This window comes from Protobothrops mucrosquamatus, unplaced genomic scaffold (genome assembly GCF_001527695.2).
Source record: "Protobothrops mucrosquamatus isolate PMUCROS unplaced genomic scaffold, P.Mucros_1.0 scaffold115, whole genome shotgun sequence".
In the NCBI taxonomy this organism is placed as follows: Eukaryota; Metazoa; Chordata; class Lepidosauria; order Squamata; family Viperidae; genus Protobothrops; species Protobothrops mucrosquamatus.
Genome location: NW_015386487.1, coordinates 202,065 through 219,102, shown reverse-complemented (window position 1 = coordinate 219,102; position 17,038 = coordinate 202,065). Strand labels below are relative to the sequence as shown.

General features: G+C 45.2%; 1 protein-coding gene across 1 annotated transcript; it reads right to left on the bottom strand.

The window, feature by feature from the left end:
- Positions 1 to 6,238: 6,238 nt before the first annotated feature.
- On the bottom strand, positions 6,239 to 15,289 carry LOC107284759 (5-hydroxytryptamine receptor 3A-like). Its single transcript, XM_029283508.1, has 9 exons — positions 15,223 to 15,289; positions 11,554 to 11,720; positions 10,792 to 10,836; positions 10,502 to 10,611; positions 9,536 to 9,705; positions 8,644 to 8,804; positions 8,110 to 8,320; positions 7,270 to 7,503; positions 6,239 to 6,577 (listed from the first exon to the last, which is right to left on the bottom strand). The coding sequence occupies exons 1-9, from the start codon at positions 15,287 to 15,289 to the stop codon at positions 6,288 to 6,290; spliced, it is 1,455 nt and encodes a 484-aa protein (XP_029139341.1). The 3' UTR covers positions 6,239 to 6,287.
- Between the last annotated feature and the right edge of the window lie 1,749 nt (positions 15,290 to 17,038).

The window sequence follows — 17,038 nt, the reverse complement described above, 5'->3', positions numbered from 1 at the left end:
GTTGTGTGGAGTCAGCCTTTACAATTTATCAACAAATCATGTTTAAATAACTTCAGCATGAAAAAGCACAGAGTAATTTAAGCCTGTGCCAAATATATCTTTTTGCAAACATTGGCAAGCCAGCTACTTCTTCAGCAACACTGAATTTATGCACTTCTATCCTGAAATAAAATGTCAGAGCATCATAACCAAGACATAAAGAATGACATATTTTAAAATAATATCTCTCCCCACCCTGTTTCTTTTGCTGGATGATTTTAGAGATTTTATTTGAAAATGCTGTCTTACTCTTTCATACTATCCTCATTTGCTCCAGCTCTTCATCAGCTTTTTTTTTTAGCCTATGTGCTATTTTGGATAGATCATGTCATGCGGTGCATTTACTGACCTCTGGTGAGGTCAGCCGTTCAGATGCACGATGGCAAAGAACAGCCTGTCCCTCCCACATTCCTGGGTTTTGGAGAGCAACCCATAGGGACACTGCAAAGGATGACAGAGCACCCCTATGGGAACAGGAGCACTGGAACATGGGCTATAGGAAGAGCTGAAGAAACTCGAGGTTGTTAGCCAGTTGGCAAATGGAGAGTAAATACTCTGAACACCAGCAGACAATAAAGCTTTAGAAAAGAGGCCCTTTCAGAAGATCTGCCTGTGATCCCACTGCAAATTCTCAGTACTAAAATTAACTTTTCTCTGTTGCTTCAGAGAGAATTATGCCTTCTCAAAGCTTCAACTCTCTTTCCAGCTTCTAGTCCTTTATCTTCTGGTGCTATATAGTTTACTTCTTGTTTATTGTAGCTGTCAATATGTTTGATATGCTGGAACCCTGGGCAGAATTTGTTTAGAACTTCAAGATATGGAAGATGTGTGTGACCAGAACAGAAAATCCCTTTAATATCGGATGAATTCTGGCATATTTGTTCCCACAAGCCTTTGTCTCTATTTAATTGCCAAAGCTCTGGAACTAGGTTAGGGTGTCCCTACCTAATATAGCTGGACCAGATCTTCTGAAGGCTTTTCCTGATTTTCTGCCTCATCAACTCTGGAGCAATTCCGTATCTTCTGGGCTGCAAACCATTCACTCAACATGTCAATAGTTGCTTCAACTTAACACTTCTAGTCAAGGAGACCTTTTTAAAAATTATTTCAAGCTTTGACTCACCACGCAAAGGTGAGGCTGTTGCAAGCTTATGGGCCAGAGAATTCCGTAGACTTGAGATTGCAAGCCACCATCCTGTGTTGACAGATGCTACTGCCACCATTCCTATCCTGACTGGAAACCAAGGGCTTGTCCCCCAAAGCCTGCTTGTGGATTTTATGTGACAATCCTGCACTCCATTTCAAGGCCTTGTTATCCAAATATATCTACTATACAGCATATCTCTGCTCGGAAGCTGTGGATGCCAGCGGGAATGTCTCCTTGTCTTTGGAAGCTTGTAAGCCACGGAATCCCTGGGCTCTGCTGCCATCGTGTGGGCAGCTCAAACACACAGCCCTAACCTTGCTGGACAGGGCAATGTGCGTAACTAGAAAGCACAGTTTTTCTGGCAAAAGAGAGAGCTGGACTCTTTCCCTTGGGTGGCTGCGTAAACCCTTACCCATCTCCTTCTGAGTTCAAGCTGTGTTGCTGCCTGGGAGAGAATTCCAAAGCTGTGAAGGAAATTGCTTTGTGTGTTCACCAATTCACAGAATCATTCAGTGCAAGGCTGAGAAAAGACAAAGTGATGTCCTAATGCAGAGGTGGAAAACTATGGCCCTTTTATGACTTGTGGACTTCAACTCCCAGAATTGGCTGGCTCAGGAATTCTGGGAGTTGAAGTCCACAAGTCATAAAAGGGCCTTAGTTCCCCACCCTGCCCTAATCCAACACTTGCCCAGTTCAGGAATCCACACAAGAGCCTCTGTTTAAAATGTTCCAACAGAGGGAAATCCACTCTCCGTTCCATGGCTACACAGCTCTTTCAGAAGACCTTCTTTCTGATGTCCAGCCATGGGCAATGAAGAGATGAGGCCTACAAGAGTCACCCACTTCTGAGCCAGATTGCTCCCTCCATTTGGCTGGGCTGTGATCCTTGGCAGGTGAAGGATTTTAGTTAGGCTTCTCCAGACTAAACACAACAACTCTTCCAACCATTCCTTACAAGTTTTTCTTTGTAACCCCTTACTGTCTGGGCTCTTGAGATGCTCTGTTCTAAATGTAGGTGCTGAGAATTGCATGCAGCTTGACCAACGCCATATAGAGAGGATCTCTTGGGATTTGTAACCTATGAGACAACTGGCAAAAAAAGTCTTGGTGGGAAGAAGATGAGAGGGGAGAGGGGAGACAATGCTGATCTCCATTCTCCATTTTCAGAAGTTGACCCATCTCTGGCCCATGAACCAGCTGTAGGATTTCTTTGTTTGGAAGTAGCATGTTATGTGAATAGACTGTTGTATTTTGTTGAGTGGGTTTAGATATTATGGTAACCCAGCCTACAGGCAGGAGCGCTCCTCAGACACCGGAGTGCCAAGGCATTCATTTCTTGAAACTGTATATGGTATATGTACACACACACACACTTTGTCAGAGGACCAGGAAGTACCAGATCGATGTGTCGATTGGATTTGTCTGTTGAAGCATTTGATGTTACATGAAGGGAGCTCATTCCAGTGCTTGTTAATTGCCCATTGTAGTGATCAGGTCTGTAGCAGCATCGATCTCACCAGAATCAATGGGGCTGATTTAGTGTCTTACTAACTCTTTAACAGGACACCTCATCAATAGCCAGCCACTTACAGATCATCAGTACTTTATTGCAGGACCCCATTGCCAAGATCCCACACTGGCACCAACCCACTTCCCACTTGCCAGTCATCCTGAATGGTTCCTGTAGGTGAGATATTTGCTAGAACAAGACAAAACTCAACCTTCTGAAATGTCTTCTGAACTTATCCATAAGAGTATGATTTTTTTTAAAAAAAATCTGTGGGGAAGAGTCATTGCTGAGTAGTAAAAGTACTTACCTTTTACATGCAGACAGCTCAGCTCCAAAGTCAAGCTTTGCCATCTTCTGGAAGGTTATCAGTGCTATCAAGACTACACCAAAGGGCCAATTTGTTCTGACTCTTTAGAAGGCTCTTTTATACTTTTAAATGCATTGATCTTCAATTTATATCAGGTAAATTCCATATCCATTTCACATTCAGTGCTACTCATTCACCCTTCCTGTTGAAAATCTGGTTTGTTCTTTGATGGCTGGCTGTGGAATACAAAATCACTTCAGAGAAACAAGCTCTACTTGATGTCCAATGTATGAAGATCACAAGCTGAACTATCAGTGACACAAAGATCAGTTGAATCGTAACTTTGGAGAAGATTGCACTATTTTTGGTACACATACAAGTGTGTTGGAAGTGAAGCATTCAGCTGATTATGGGTTTGAAAACCTCTATCTTAACATATTGCCAGAGATTCAATGCTTTTCATAGGGATGACAGCAAGCCCAGACGTTTCACAGAAAAAGGCAGGTGCTGTTTTGAAGGGCACAACTTCAGTTCCAGGGTAGCACAAGGACTTGGAAGTAGCCCAACAGTTCTGTTTGAAGCTCTAATTTGTAAGGCAATAGAAAAGGAACATAATACAATACATGGCAGGTAATTGTATTAACTGAAATGTGATTCTGTTTTAATTCAATTTCAATTAAAATGAATCCAATTCTGTGTTGGACTTAATTCCACCCCTGCATTGGAATGCAGTCCCCGGTCTTTAGCCTAAAGTGTTGCATGCTCAAAATTATAGCTGCCAGTAGATATTTTAGCAAAAGCCCACCCTGCCAGGACTTCCATGCACTCACCTGGTACCTATAAAATATTGGCCTGTATTAATTGGTGTCTAATGCTGCATTCCCTGGCAAGGCATATATGACATATGCATCTTGTGACAAATTTCCCTTCCTTAGCATCTGTTGGTTGTGCATTTTGAGTGTCCTCCTCCTGGCAGGTCCTGGCAAACTCATCATCCTTCATTTTCCAGCTGATGTATGCTTCAGCTGGAGCCCTGACCTTCTGGGCGAACGCAAGATGGAGAGGGACTGAAAGATCAGCTTTTGTAAATAACTGATGGTGAGGAACAGTGGGATGTGACTAGCATTCGCTTCCCCAACAGATGGATGCTTGGATGACGGTTTGTAAGCTGTTGTTCTTCAGAGGCTTGTTTGTCACACATCCCAAAAGAATTGCTCAAGGACTTACAATACCAACCTCTCCCCAAAGCCCTGAACCAACTACCAGAATCTCTAGTCATGCACGAGAGTTAGGGATTCTGGAGTTAATGTCCAAGACAGAGGAAGGACACCAGGTTGGTGAGGCTCTTCTAAGTTAGTTGAAATGCAAAGTTCTCATTGGCCAGGAATTGTCACCCTATGTATGGCTTCTATAGGGTGAATCTGAGAAAATGATTGCCATCCAAGAGAAGGGCAGGAACTGGGTAATTATTCTGCCTATTTCTTGTGCCTTTTGGCATCCAGGGCCATTGACTGGGATGCATTAAGACTTGCTCTAATATTTGCCACAGTGGCACATAGGCAGAAGGGTGAGTGGTGAGTCCTTACAGACACCAGCTCCGGTTTCAGCTCTTTCCATGCAGAATGAGGCATTTATTTCTCTCTAATTTTCATTCTCTTGAGTTTTGTGTGGTCTAAAGCTCACACGTGGCTTATACACCCCAGCTTAACACCATGCGGAGGGAGAGATGCTCGGGTACTTACTAGTTTAGGATTCTCGAGGTTTTTTTTTTTTTTTAAGGATCAGGAGCGGTTCCCTGCCCGGCTGCAAATCCGCTTGCTCTGTCCATGGTGCTGAACCGGATCCCCCTAGCCATAAACTTCTGACTTGAGAAAACGTGTGTAAAGCCGGAGTGGATCAGGTGATACAATATATGGGATCGATGTCGTTCCTTGCTCTTTTAGCTTACACGAACTTTTTAATGGAACTATATCAAAGTAGCCAGTTCATCCCTTAATCTTTAACTTCTGCATCTTGTAAGGAAGCAAGAAGCAATGGATGAAAACTAATCAACAATGGACAAGAAGCGAAGGAAGGAAATTAATCAAGGAGAGAAGCAACCTAAAACTAAGGAGAAATTTCATGATGGTTAGAACAATTAATCAGTGGAACAGCTTGCCTTCAGAAGTTGTGAGTGCTCCATCACTGGAGGTTTTTAAGAAGAGATTGGACAACCATTTGTCTGAAATGGTATAGGGTTTCCTGGCTGAGCAAGGGGTTAGACTAGAAGACCTCCAAGGTCCCTTCCAAATCTGTTATTATGTTAAGGTTGGCAGTGGATGTGCTGATGGTCTTTCAGAACAAGAGGATAAACAATTTGAGAGGTGAAATGTAATCCTAAATCATTTACATTCCAGGAAATTATCAAATTTTTCTGTTACTTTCAACAGAATTTGTTCTTGTGCAAAGCAGACATTTTCCACCTCCCTCATCCCAAATCAGCTTCAGACCTTCTACCTTTTTGAAATATCACTGTTGCTTTCAAAATATTCAGCCCTGTTCAAGACTATTTATTTATTTGTTTACTTATTTATTTATACAATTTCTATAGCTCAGCCAAGTGACTCTGGGCAGTTTACAATTCTGAAGGTAATTCTTTAAATTAGCCATTTAAATAAGCATTTTATTTCCACTTGAATCAATGCTCCCTTTAAGAACAGCTGCAACAATTTACCTCTGCTAGATACTCAACAGAGAAGTCTTCTGTGATTCTTCATTTATAAGCTAGGCAATCCGGTCCACGGTTCTTGGATGTGTTCAGTTTAATTTTGTTTATTGTAGAACAAATAGAAGCACAGCAAGAAAAGCAGCTGCCCATTTTACAGACAGGCCAATTTACAATGCTAGTGCAAATAGCCACACAGTATATGAATGCTGTTGCACACAACTTTAAAACACACTTAAACTTTCTGTTATCCATCTTGGGGACTGAAATTCACTGAAAAAGAAATAGTTCCCAGTGACCAAAACTTCCCTTTGCAAAGAGATTACACAAATAAAGACAAGAAAATGCAAAGGACATAAAGTCCTTAGAAAAACCTAACTAAAAAAATACCCTAAAATGTAAAAACCTGGGATAAAGAGGCTTATAATAACTGGTACTCTCCCCTCAGCAAGACAGACTGGGGTTTGGGACTTTACGGAGAACGTAAAAGTTTAACCAATATTCATTCAGTGGCTCCAAAGATCTGCCAAAGGCTCGTGGTGCCTGGTCTGCTGAGCCCTTCTCTGGTAAGGTGGGCGCGTCAGGCATACTGCCAGATGGACCACAGCGTGCCAAGGGTGATGCTGTAGGCCAGCACTGCCACCAGGTAGGCACGGAAGAGGAGGACATCCAAAACGTAGCCGACCTGCAGCCACTCGCAGGCAATATCTCGGAATTCATCTCTCTTCTCCAGGAACTGGCGGATGGCTGCAATCTCCTGTAGGATATGCGCAACCGACTCTGGGCTCTCGCCCTGCAGGGGGTCTGTGGCAGCCCCTGTTCTGCCTTCGTAGTCACGTGTGGCCTCACAGCTGTAGTGGTTCAGCTTGGCTGGAGGAAGCAGGTGGAGACAGAATGGAGAAAGCTGAATCAGACCCAGAGGAGGCATGTGGGACCCTCCCTGCCTGCTGAAACAGAGGCTCAGTACGAGGTTTAGCCTGTCACCAACCTTCAAGAACCTTCAAGGCTCATCAAGTAAGACCCCTCTCTCTCTCTCTCTGCAGAAGAGAAATATTCACCCCAATGTACTGGGACTCCTCAACTTAGGACCACAACTGAGCCCAAAATTTATATCTCTAAGTGAGACATTTGTTTTGCCCCCTTTTACAACTTTTCTCGCCACTTTTGCTAAGTGAATCCCTGCAGTTCTTGAATTAGTAACACGGTTATTAAGTGAATCTGGTTTCCCCAGTGACTTTGCTTGTCAGAAGGTCTCAAAAGGGGATCACGTGACCCGGGACACTGCGACCGTCATAAATGTGAGTCAGTTGTCAAGCATCCAAATGTAAATCACATGACCCTGGGGATTCTGCAACGGTCCTAAGTCACTTTTTCCAGTGCCTTTGTATTTAAATGAAGTGTTGTAAGCTGAGAACTACCTGTAGCTAGGTTTACCCCTTAGACAAAACTGTATCTTGTGTGAACCCAGCCAATTGGGGTGTATTTGACAAATCATGGCTTAATGCAATCTGACTCCAGTGGCAGATGGCTGAGTGATCAGGCTGTGATTTCGGACTTCTCACCTGTGCTGTCGTTATTCTCGATGTTCCTGGAGATGTTTGAACTTTGAGTGCAGATGGGGCGGAAGGCTTTCCTGTCTTGGATGCAGAGCAGGATGGTGGCCCGCTCCAGAACCCAGCGCTTCACCCAGTCAGGAACATGGGGCTGAAGGTCCTGTTTGTGCACCAGGCGTACAATGAGGATGGTCTCTGTCAAGCTGATGACCAATAAGGCCATGCAAACCACAAAATAGATACCTGCAGGAGCAAAGCAGCGACTTCAGCAAGCCCTCATTTCTAACTCCTCTCTACCACTCATATCCAGGATTCTAGTTTCTCCTGATTCTCATCTATTCCAGCCTCCTCTTCAGTTGATCCTAGATTTCAACTCAGGTAACATGTTTGGTCCCAGCTACACTTTACATGTGACATTCCCTGGTCTTAGCGATCACTCCCAGCACCACTTCTTAAAGCAACCCAGAGGACATTTTCTACAAGACGGATGTTCCTCTTGGATTGCATCTGATCACTGCAGATCTCAGAAGGTTTTCTTCTTTTCCTCAATTTGACTGTGTTGCCACTAAGTTGTCATATCCCAGCAGTGCAAAAGACACTAAAGGTATATTAGGAGCTCTGGTGGTGCATTGGTTAGAGTCCAGGATTGCAGGCCAACTCTTGTCTAGAGTATGGAGTTCAATCCTGGCGGGACTCGAGGTTGACTCAGCCTTCCATCCTTCCGAGGTTGGTAAGATGAGGAGCCGATTGTTGGGGGCAACAGGCTGACTCTGTAAACCACCCAGAGAGGGCTGCAGAGCACTATGGGGCAGTAAGGAAGTCTAAGTGCTATTGCTGTTACTCTCGTACCTATAAGGGGGGTCCCGATAGCAGTCGCAGGCAGTGTGTCGGACACAATGATTAGGAAGACAGAGTAGCCAAGGAGCAAGGTGATCTTGAATGAAACTCTTTCCCCACTATCAGGGGGCAGGTAGAAGCCCACAATATCCATGACCATTAGAAAGATACTGGGGAGCAGCAGACTGACAGCATAGAAAAGGGGACGTCTCCGAATGACCACCTGTTAGGACAGAAAGAGAGATCTGGAAGCTTTGGGTGTTGTCCAGAGATATGGAGGCCCAAAGCAAAATCTTCAGACTGGCTCAGTAGATGAAAGATCAACAGCCATTTTATTCATACATTACCCCAGCTGCAGCTTCTAGATCATGAGAAGGATGGTTGCCCATAAACTATGTTATAACTACCGTATCTGATCAGGCAGTTACTAGTTCTTTCTGGGACCCCATCATCCTCCCACCTCCAGTCGTTTGGGTAGTTACAATGCCAGTGGGGCTCCTGGCACCCAGCCCAGCTTCCCCTCCTATGCTCACTCCAGCAACTTACAAAGAACTTCATCTCAGCATAGTAATCATTGTCCCCCACACTGAACTCTCGAAACTGGCTGAGCACGTGAAGAAGCTCCCATTCGCCCTGGTTCATGAAGACGCTCCTGTCAGTTTTCACCTCCTCTGGGGTCCTCCATAGGGAGAGGTTGATGTCTCGTACTGAAGATAAAGAAATGGAAAAGGATGCCAGAGAAGAGTGGTTTGCACCAAGCACTAGACTGGTTGATCAAAAGCCAACTGTTGACTTAAATAAGGTGTGAACCACAGGCTTCATAGCAAGTTATGAGAAGACAGCCAACGTGGAACCCAGATCAAGGCTTTAGCATGTTGTGTGAATCCAAGTGCTGTGTTATGGAAAACTGTCACAGAGCCTGACTGGTCTCTTTACTCAGGTCACCTCACTTTAGCTCCCTGGCAACATAGGAAAGTTTTGTTACAACAGTCATGAAATTCCTAAAAAACAAAAAGACAAACGGGCTGCAGCCAACCCATTCTTAAGTCAATGCAGTCTGCAATCATGCATGATTCTTTTTCTAATGGTTCTATAGTGACCATTTGAGTCTTGAAAATGGAATCTTTTCTGCATTGGATCCTTCCAATCATGCAGGAGACTGTACTCAGCAATAACAAACAAATTCCCCAGGGACTTTCTCATGGAGCAAAAGGGCAGATGGCTTCTAATTGTAGAATCCCGCCAAGCTGCGGTGGAGAACAGCCATTGCTAGACTAGTTCTCCATCATCAAAAGGATTGTTTAGGTTGACAGGAGGATATTGTCAGCAACCAGAGGTGGTAGACACCGGTTTGACCTCTCTAGTTGGACTGTAGAAATGGTTTGTCCCCCAGCATATAGGAGGCCCCAAGAGTCCAGCAATACAGCTTGTGACCTACTGTTATGCAGCCAACTGGTGAAGGTCAGAGAGCAGTTCTGTACATCGAAGGGGAAGTTGTAGATGTCCAGGCTGCAGGCGGTCACTACTTGGACAGGCTTGAGATTCCTCACTTCCCCATTATAGAGGATGTAGACGTAGGGGATTTCGGGGGATTTGCCCACATCCACACTGCAGGAAATGGAAGAGGAGAAATCGGAACTCAAGAAAAAGCTACACCAATAGTCTAACTTATAGGCAAATTCATAAGTGGAGATCAACCCTGGAACATCCCCAGAGCAGATTTTCCAAGGTGGAGAATGGATTCTCTCAAGAAATGTGACCTTAAAGGAAAACACTCTGTTTTGCAACCTGCCTGCTTCCCATCAATTCATTCGTGCAAAAGAGTCTGTTCAAAATTCAGATCAAGAGGAAGAGCAAATGAGAACAAACAAGGAACATTTGGGGTGCCTGGTGACTTCTGTATACCGTATTGCTCTAAGAAAACGGGGGTTGGCTGGTGAAGTCATTTGCTCTGGAAGGGGGGGAAGGAGCTCCCCTCCCCAGAGGACCCTTCTAGCCCTATTACAAAGGTCTGGCAATAGCAGCCATAGAAGGCCCGTTGGCACCAGAAATGGCTTCTCTGATTCTTTCCAGAGGAGTTTGGCAGCTCCGCAGCTGCCCCTCCATTGTCTCCACAAAGACTTCCTCAGAACGCCCAGCCCAAGAAGGGTAATTATGGCTGTTTATAGTTTTCCATTCCTGGAACCATCCCAATTCCTTAGCCTTCTCTCCATCTGCAATGTACAGCACACAGAAGATGGAGCCAGTTATGAGCCAAGGAAAAGCAGGCTGGGAATACTAAGCGCAATGAAGCACCAGGGAGGAGAAGGGAGGACCAACCAAACTGTCCAGTTTCCCCTCTAACCTGTCCTGACACACGCCATTGGCACGGGAGGGGAGCCTGAGGAGGCTTCCGCAGACTTACAATTCGTTGATCAGGATATCTGGGACCCAGATGGCTTCGGTGGGGACGGACATCTGGGTGATGTTGTCGAAGTCCTCTGGATTCCATTTCAAGAATTCGTCGATCCAGTGCTGCAAAATGGATGGGAAATGGTGGCAGATATTGTGTTTACCTCACAAGTAGATGCTGAACCATTCAAGCAACATTAGGCTACCATCCACAATTAAACAAGCCATGCTTAGTACAAGGAGTGAAGGACAACCAACCAGGAGGTCAAACGCCACACTACTGAGAGAGCTCAGCCTTCTTACCTGCCTGTACCAAATATAGGTGGTCAGAACTTGGTTTTTTTCATCCTGTGGAAAGCAGAAAAACAAAGATGAGGCTGAAGGACTGGAACGGTTGGGTCACTCCTAGGTCTGCCTCCAAAACTAGCCAAGATAGGGAAGGAAGGAAGATTTTGCTGCTTTTCTCATGACTCAAGTCTGGAGAGTTGGCTTTATCTAAAGGAGGTCTGTCTGCCTGTCTGTCTGTCTGTCTCTCTACTAATCATGATTGTGCAGTTTTATTGTCCAATATCAGGAATACTTTGGATGCCAGATTAACTAAATTAGAAAAAGTAGTACATTAAAAAAAACCCCATCCTAAAACAGATTCTGTCCTTGGCATTTCTAGCCAACGGGTCCTTCCGTGGAAGCAAAACCTCAACCGGAGAGTTCCCTGAGCAGCTGTCAGTTAGAGGAAGCAGCCCTGAGTCTAGATAATTATTCTGTTTATGAGGCCAGTTTCTGAATTTCAGCTTCGCAGCAGGAGGAAATGTACATGAAGCAGAGGCAGGAGCTTCAGATGCTTTAAATACCTACAATTTCAAACATCTCATGTTCGTATTTTCCATTTTTTTTAAAAAAAAGATCTTAGGTGCATTATAAAAAAGGCAAGGTGAGGGAGGTTCCTGAGGGGCCCTTTAGCACTAAACCCTTCTCAAACCCTGATGTGGCCTGTGACCCGCTTCACACCCATGTATCCAAGGAAGCCAAAAAAAGGGATTTCCCGAGGGAGGAGAGGGCTCCTACCACGCTCAGAATGGCATAAATCATGACGTCGATGGCCACATTGGTGGTCTTCCTCCAGTTCCAGACCGGCCGAACGTCCTTCTTGTAATTGGCAAATAAATAATCGGAGAGCTGGCGGAGGGCAGCCTTGCTGGAGCTGGATGCTTTGCTGGGTATTTTCTGAGAAACTGCAAAACAAACCAAGCACGCCATTGTAAGCGCTACTGATTTGTCTCTATTAGAGTTATTCTCCATCTTTCCTACCTAGTGTTCCCGCTGTGACCTTCCGACTCTTATTCAGAGCATGGGAGCCTTCTCCTGTCCTCGCAAACCTTCTGTGCTCTTGGCCTCCTCTTACTTCTGGATCTTTTCTTAAAGCTTCCTATTAACCTTATGCTCTGTTGTGCAGCACCACATCCTTCCTAGGTGCGCTTTGCAGGTCCTTCTTCATTGTCTGAGTTCCTGTTTGGCTGCCTTTTTTGCTGGTTTCCATCAACCCTTTGAGGTAGGCCACATCAAGAATCAGGCATGGCTGACTTCCCAGAAATCTTGAAAGCTTCCTCTCTGCCCCGTCTCACACCCAAAAAATTGGGCGGGGTTATTCTGAGTTTCTTTCTGACACTCACCCCATTCTCAGGACCAAATATTTTTTTCTGCAAGTACTTCCCCAATGGCTCACTCATGTCTTCCCCATTCACAAGACCAGGTCCCTCCACATTCACAGTCTTGCCTGCTCTGCTTTCCATCCATGCTACTGTATAACTCAAGCCATGACATTAACAATATCCTTTGGCCAAACCCACCCGGAGCCAGAGAACCTTGTTTGCTAATTTACTGACATTTAGACTGAACATCTTCTGCCAAAACCCAGCACATTTCTGCAGAATTTCTTATATGCTTTGATGAGATGGGGTAAACAATAATAAATAACCACTAACTACGCACAATTTATCTTGAGAGAATGTTTTCTACCCAGACGGATTCAATTTTGGGGCCAGATGATGGGCAACCGGTTGAATACTATATTTGGCTAATCTTATGATACCGTCCAAGTTTCCAGGAACAATTTTTCCAGCGTTAGCAGTAAAACCGTGGCTTCTGAGACAACCTTCCCCTATAAGGCAACTCGTGACAAGAGACAAACATCGAAGCTGCTCTTTGCAAAGCCTCTTCTTGTACATGACTTTCTTCCACTCGGGCACAATTCGCACCTCCCAAGCAGATCCTAATTGGAATAGATCTGCCAGGGCTTGGGGGAAGCAGGCTCAGAGGCGGCTTTTCAAGCAGGCCCCTCTGCCTTTTCACACAATCCCTAATGCCTGGGAGTTCATTTTGTGCACGAGCACATCTGGGCAGCTGGATGGCAAGATGATGGAGAGGGCAGAAGAGAAATTAGGGGATTTGGCAGCAAGCAGAGGGCCTCCCTAACCATGCAGCAGGATGTGCCTTTGTTTTTGTCTCAGTGACCCTTTAAAGCACAACTGACAGGTGGCCAATTCTACAGTTGGCCGGGCTCCAGGATCAGCTCTTAGATGCCTTCACTCCCCCACCCCATCCTATCTCACCCCCATTATTATAAAGGAAAAGGGATAGTTCTGTGGGCTACAAGAGAAGTCTCAGATAAATACGTTTCATCAATTCAGGAAGATCTTGAGTCAACACATTTGACCTTCTCTTGGAGTCCAAGGTGGAGTGCCAAAATTGGCTGACCCCATTCTCATGAAGAAGACCTTGATCTTTGGCAGACTTTTTGGGGGTATCTCTGCCTCCATTGCTTAGCATCTTTTGAGGATGACAGTTACCATTACTTCTGCCCTCATTTTTTTTGCATCAACAGTTGAAGTGGGATCCATAAAGAAGCCCCCGCATCAGTTAGAGCTTTATGATGCCTGGGAAACCAAGTCCTTTGCCCCATGAAAAAGGCAAAGCGGCAGATTGTTGGCAACAGCTGGACCACATTATTAGATTTATGGGTTTTGGTAAATTTTCTGGGGATGGTCTGAGTTCTTTTCTTGCCCTTGGGTGACATTTGGGGGGTGTTGGATTAAGCCAAGAAGTGACAAGATACGTTGCAAGCCGGGAGCTTGTTTCTGAAGCTGCTTCTGAAGCGTGTCACCATCTTGATTCCTCCTTCTGGACCAGCTTTGTGTTCATATGCAGCAGGATGAGATCACATCGTGAGGAATGGGACAAATGTGAAGACCCAGTTTTCCATTTTGCTCAGTTCCCAAGAAACATGGTTTCATGAGTGAACAGAGCGGCCCTGATTCTAGAATGTTTGGTATGCAATCAAACATCTCTTGGCTTTAGAGTTGACTATTGACTCTTGGTGATGGGAAGTCCAACATAAAGTTCTAAAGACAATGATAAAAGATTTTCTACAGGTGACATGTGTGGATATTTCCTGGACCCCTGAGAACATAGGAAACTAGTGCCAGTCTGGAAGATCATTCTGGACAAAAGAAATCAAAACATAGGGGATGTGTTTGTGTGTCTCAAAAGGTGTCCTAGGATACCAACCAAATAAGCCCAATTGTCCCGTTAGTATTTTCAGCTCCTGGCGTTTCTGTTCTTGTGGCTTAGCAAGATGAAAAGCTCCTAATTAACAGATTAACATTAGGAGCACCCGCACATGGTGCCTACGGAAACAGGAAGTTTGAACAGCTACGCAGTCATCTGTTCTCTGTGCTCTTGGTATCATCCAGTGATTCAGCCCTCACCATTCCAAGCAACAAGGAATTTAAGATTGTTTTCCTGAGTCCACTGGTCTTAGACTTCAACTTCACAAATTGTGTCATTATTTATTGGTGCGTGGTTCTCAGCCAGTGTACATTTTTAATAACTTCCCAAATGTGCAAAAAGAAGGCTTACAGTGGAGAAGACAACGAATGGGACACTAAATGTGAGTTCTGTAGCATTGATCATGTTACTTAGTTTGGTAATGAAAGGTCTGCAAGAAAACCAAAAGCACCAAGGACCCCACAGTGAGTTCCTCTTGCACCAATGATGAATTTAGACTTAACTTTTGCAACCCCTAAACAACTATCTTTGGGAATGTTCTTAACATCCACCAGGACCTTCAGTGAGAGGGTCTTGGTTCTGAGGGATCTAAAAGAGTGTTTAAACCAAAGGTCTATAGACCATCTTGTTTCCAAGCCTGGCTAGCAATGGCTCCCTATCCCTGGAACTATCTCAGACTGGGCAGGAGAGCAAGTCCCGTCACTTGTCCCTGCATCTTTTCTTTGGAAGGAGACCATCTCTGAACATGGAGCTCTACATTAAGATATCCTGGTGAATTTCTGTTCCAGGCCATCCTTTATTAATATGTCTAATCCTTCTTCCTCATTCTTTAGATAGTATCCATCTCTGCATTTGGGAGCAAGCATTTCCTCCCTCATCCTGGATAACAAGAATTTTACTTATTTTCCTTATTCTTGCAACTTTGTTGTTTATGATGAGGAATATTTAGCACAAACTCCAGAGGACTGCCCTCGACCAATTCATTTTCACACCAGCATCAAGGGCTATTCACCCTCATTCTTCTATCGACATTTCTCAATGTCCCTCAACTTCTGAAGCACAGGTCTGTTGTCAAGTTGGAAGACCTGGCCATCTCTCTACACAGACCCCACTCATGCAAATCCCTCCCAGCCACGAGGCATCCCTCTGAACTTTTGTTGAGTTTCTTACCTTTGCTGTGCACCATGGAAGCCACAGCAAGCAGGAGCAGGGAGACCCCCAGGGCAGAACGAGCCATGAATGCTTCCAAGAGGGTGGAAACAGCTTAATTCGTCTTCCTTCTTCGGATCAGCTTGTGGACAGCGGAGCAAGCCTTGCAAATCACTCCCACCTCTTCCTCTGCCTTTGCCTCAGCAGAGAAATTAAATGTAATTAAGGAAGCTGGGAGGGCTTGGCTCTCCTCCTTTCTCATTTTCCCCCGTCCGTTGGATTTTTAAAAAATGCATAATTGATGTGGCCATCAGCCCCTCTCCAGTGCCTCAAGTTTCAAGCAGAGAAGATTGGAAGAGACTCACTCTCTGCCTGCCCTCCCCCAGCTGATGTCATGCAAACCGATTGTGGATGGATCCTCTTGGCTGCTGCCTCTTGTGGAGACAGCCACCAGGGGCAGATCCATGCCGTGTGATAACCCGAGAGAGGAGTTGCATTACACGAGCCCTGCTTGAGGCCCGTCTTGGCAAATTGCTGGGGAGGTTTCAGCGAGTGTCTCCCCATTAACCTCTCAAGGATGGTGATCAGGAGCAGATAATATTGGCGCCATCCCTGGCGGGGCGCCCTCAGCTCCACAGCACAAGAATTCTAATGAGGGGAGAGCCAAGTTCTTTGGTGGACCCAGGATGGGTGCAGGAAGTGGCTGTCAGCTTGAAACAGACCCCTCCATTAGCATTGGGGGCCTCCGGCTCCCACTCCATGGTTCCGTGAGCTGGAAGCCATGCAGAGGTGCTACAGAAAAGGGATCTGGCAGCCCTTTTACCCAGTTCTTCTTTACCCTTTGATCTTCTGCATGAAGAGGAGAGCAATAACAATGCTATTCTATCAACCTGTATTCTGTCTCCTTCCCCCAATAGCTCCGGGGAGTTTCTCTCAATGTTCTTTCTGATTATATCCACTCAAGAAAAGATCTGTGAGGTGGGTGGGTGGGGTGGGTTAGGAACTCAAATCTGGATCTCTCCAGTCTCACAGCATCCCCTTGACCACCACATCAGTGTGTCCAGTTTGGTGCTTAGTTCTCTTGGGCAGCCCACAACAGCATCCTCAGTGGGGAGTCAAAAAAGCCAGGACTAGGGACTCAACCATGACTCTGTGACCCAAGCTCTCCCTTTTTGTTGTGTCCACCATGTCCACCACCCTCTGCAGTGGCCAATTCTGCCTCCAGTGTGAACATCTGGGTAGGAGGTGAGGATTGGACAGAAACCCCAAACTTCAGCATGACAGTCCTGGAAATTAGATGAGAGAAGGAAGAACCTGCATTCCTGGTGAAGTTTATCCTCTTGTTAATCCCTTGTAGGTGGATGGATGGATGGATGGATGGATGGATGGATGGATGGATGGATGGATAGATAGATAGATAGATAGATAGATAGATAGATAGATAGATAATGTGATGGATAGATAGAGCTATATAGAGACAGATAGATATAGATAAACAGATAATATTAATAACTTCTGTGTCAGAAGCACTGAAGAGCTTCCATGGTGAAAAGATTTGCCGGTGACATCATCGTTGCCTGGGGGAAGTCCAGTTGGGGGCTTCTTTTGTGTCCCTGTGAAGTGGTACCCATTTATCTACTTGCAGTTGCCTGCTTTTGAATTGCTGAGTTGACTGGAGCTGGAGCTCACCCGGCTCCATGTCAGCAATGGGTCTTGAACATGAGGCTGCCGATCATCAGCCCAGCATTTTATTATTTTTATTATTATTATTATTATTCAAATTTATACCCCGCCCTTCTCCTAGCGGACTTTTAACTTTATGAGCCACCATGCTCCT

Bases quoted from the DNA above. Each gene is read 5' to 3' on its own strand.
- LOC107284759 (XM_029283508.1), bottom strand. From the start codon at position 15,289: ATGGCTCGTTCTGCCCTGGGGGTCTCCCTGCTCCTGCTTGCTGTGGCT. The intron at 11,721-15,222 runs GTAAGAAACTCA...TTTGTTTTGCAG, and splicing joins TTCCATGGTGCACAGCAAAG to TTTCTCAGAAAATACCCAGC. The intron at 6,578-7,269 runs GTGAGAAGTCCG...TGCTTCCTCCAG, and splicing joins CGAGAATAACGACAGCACAG to CCAAGCTGAACCACTACAGC.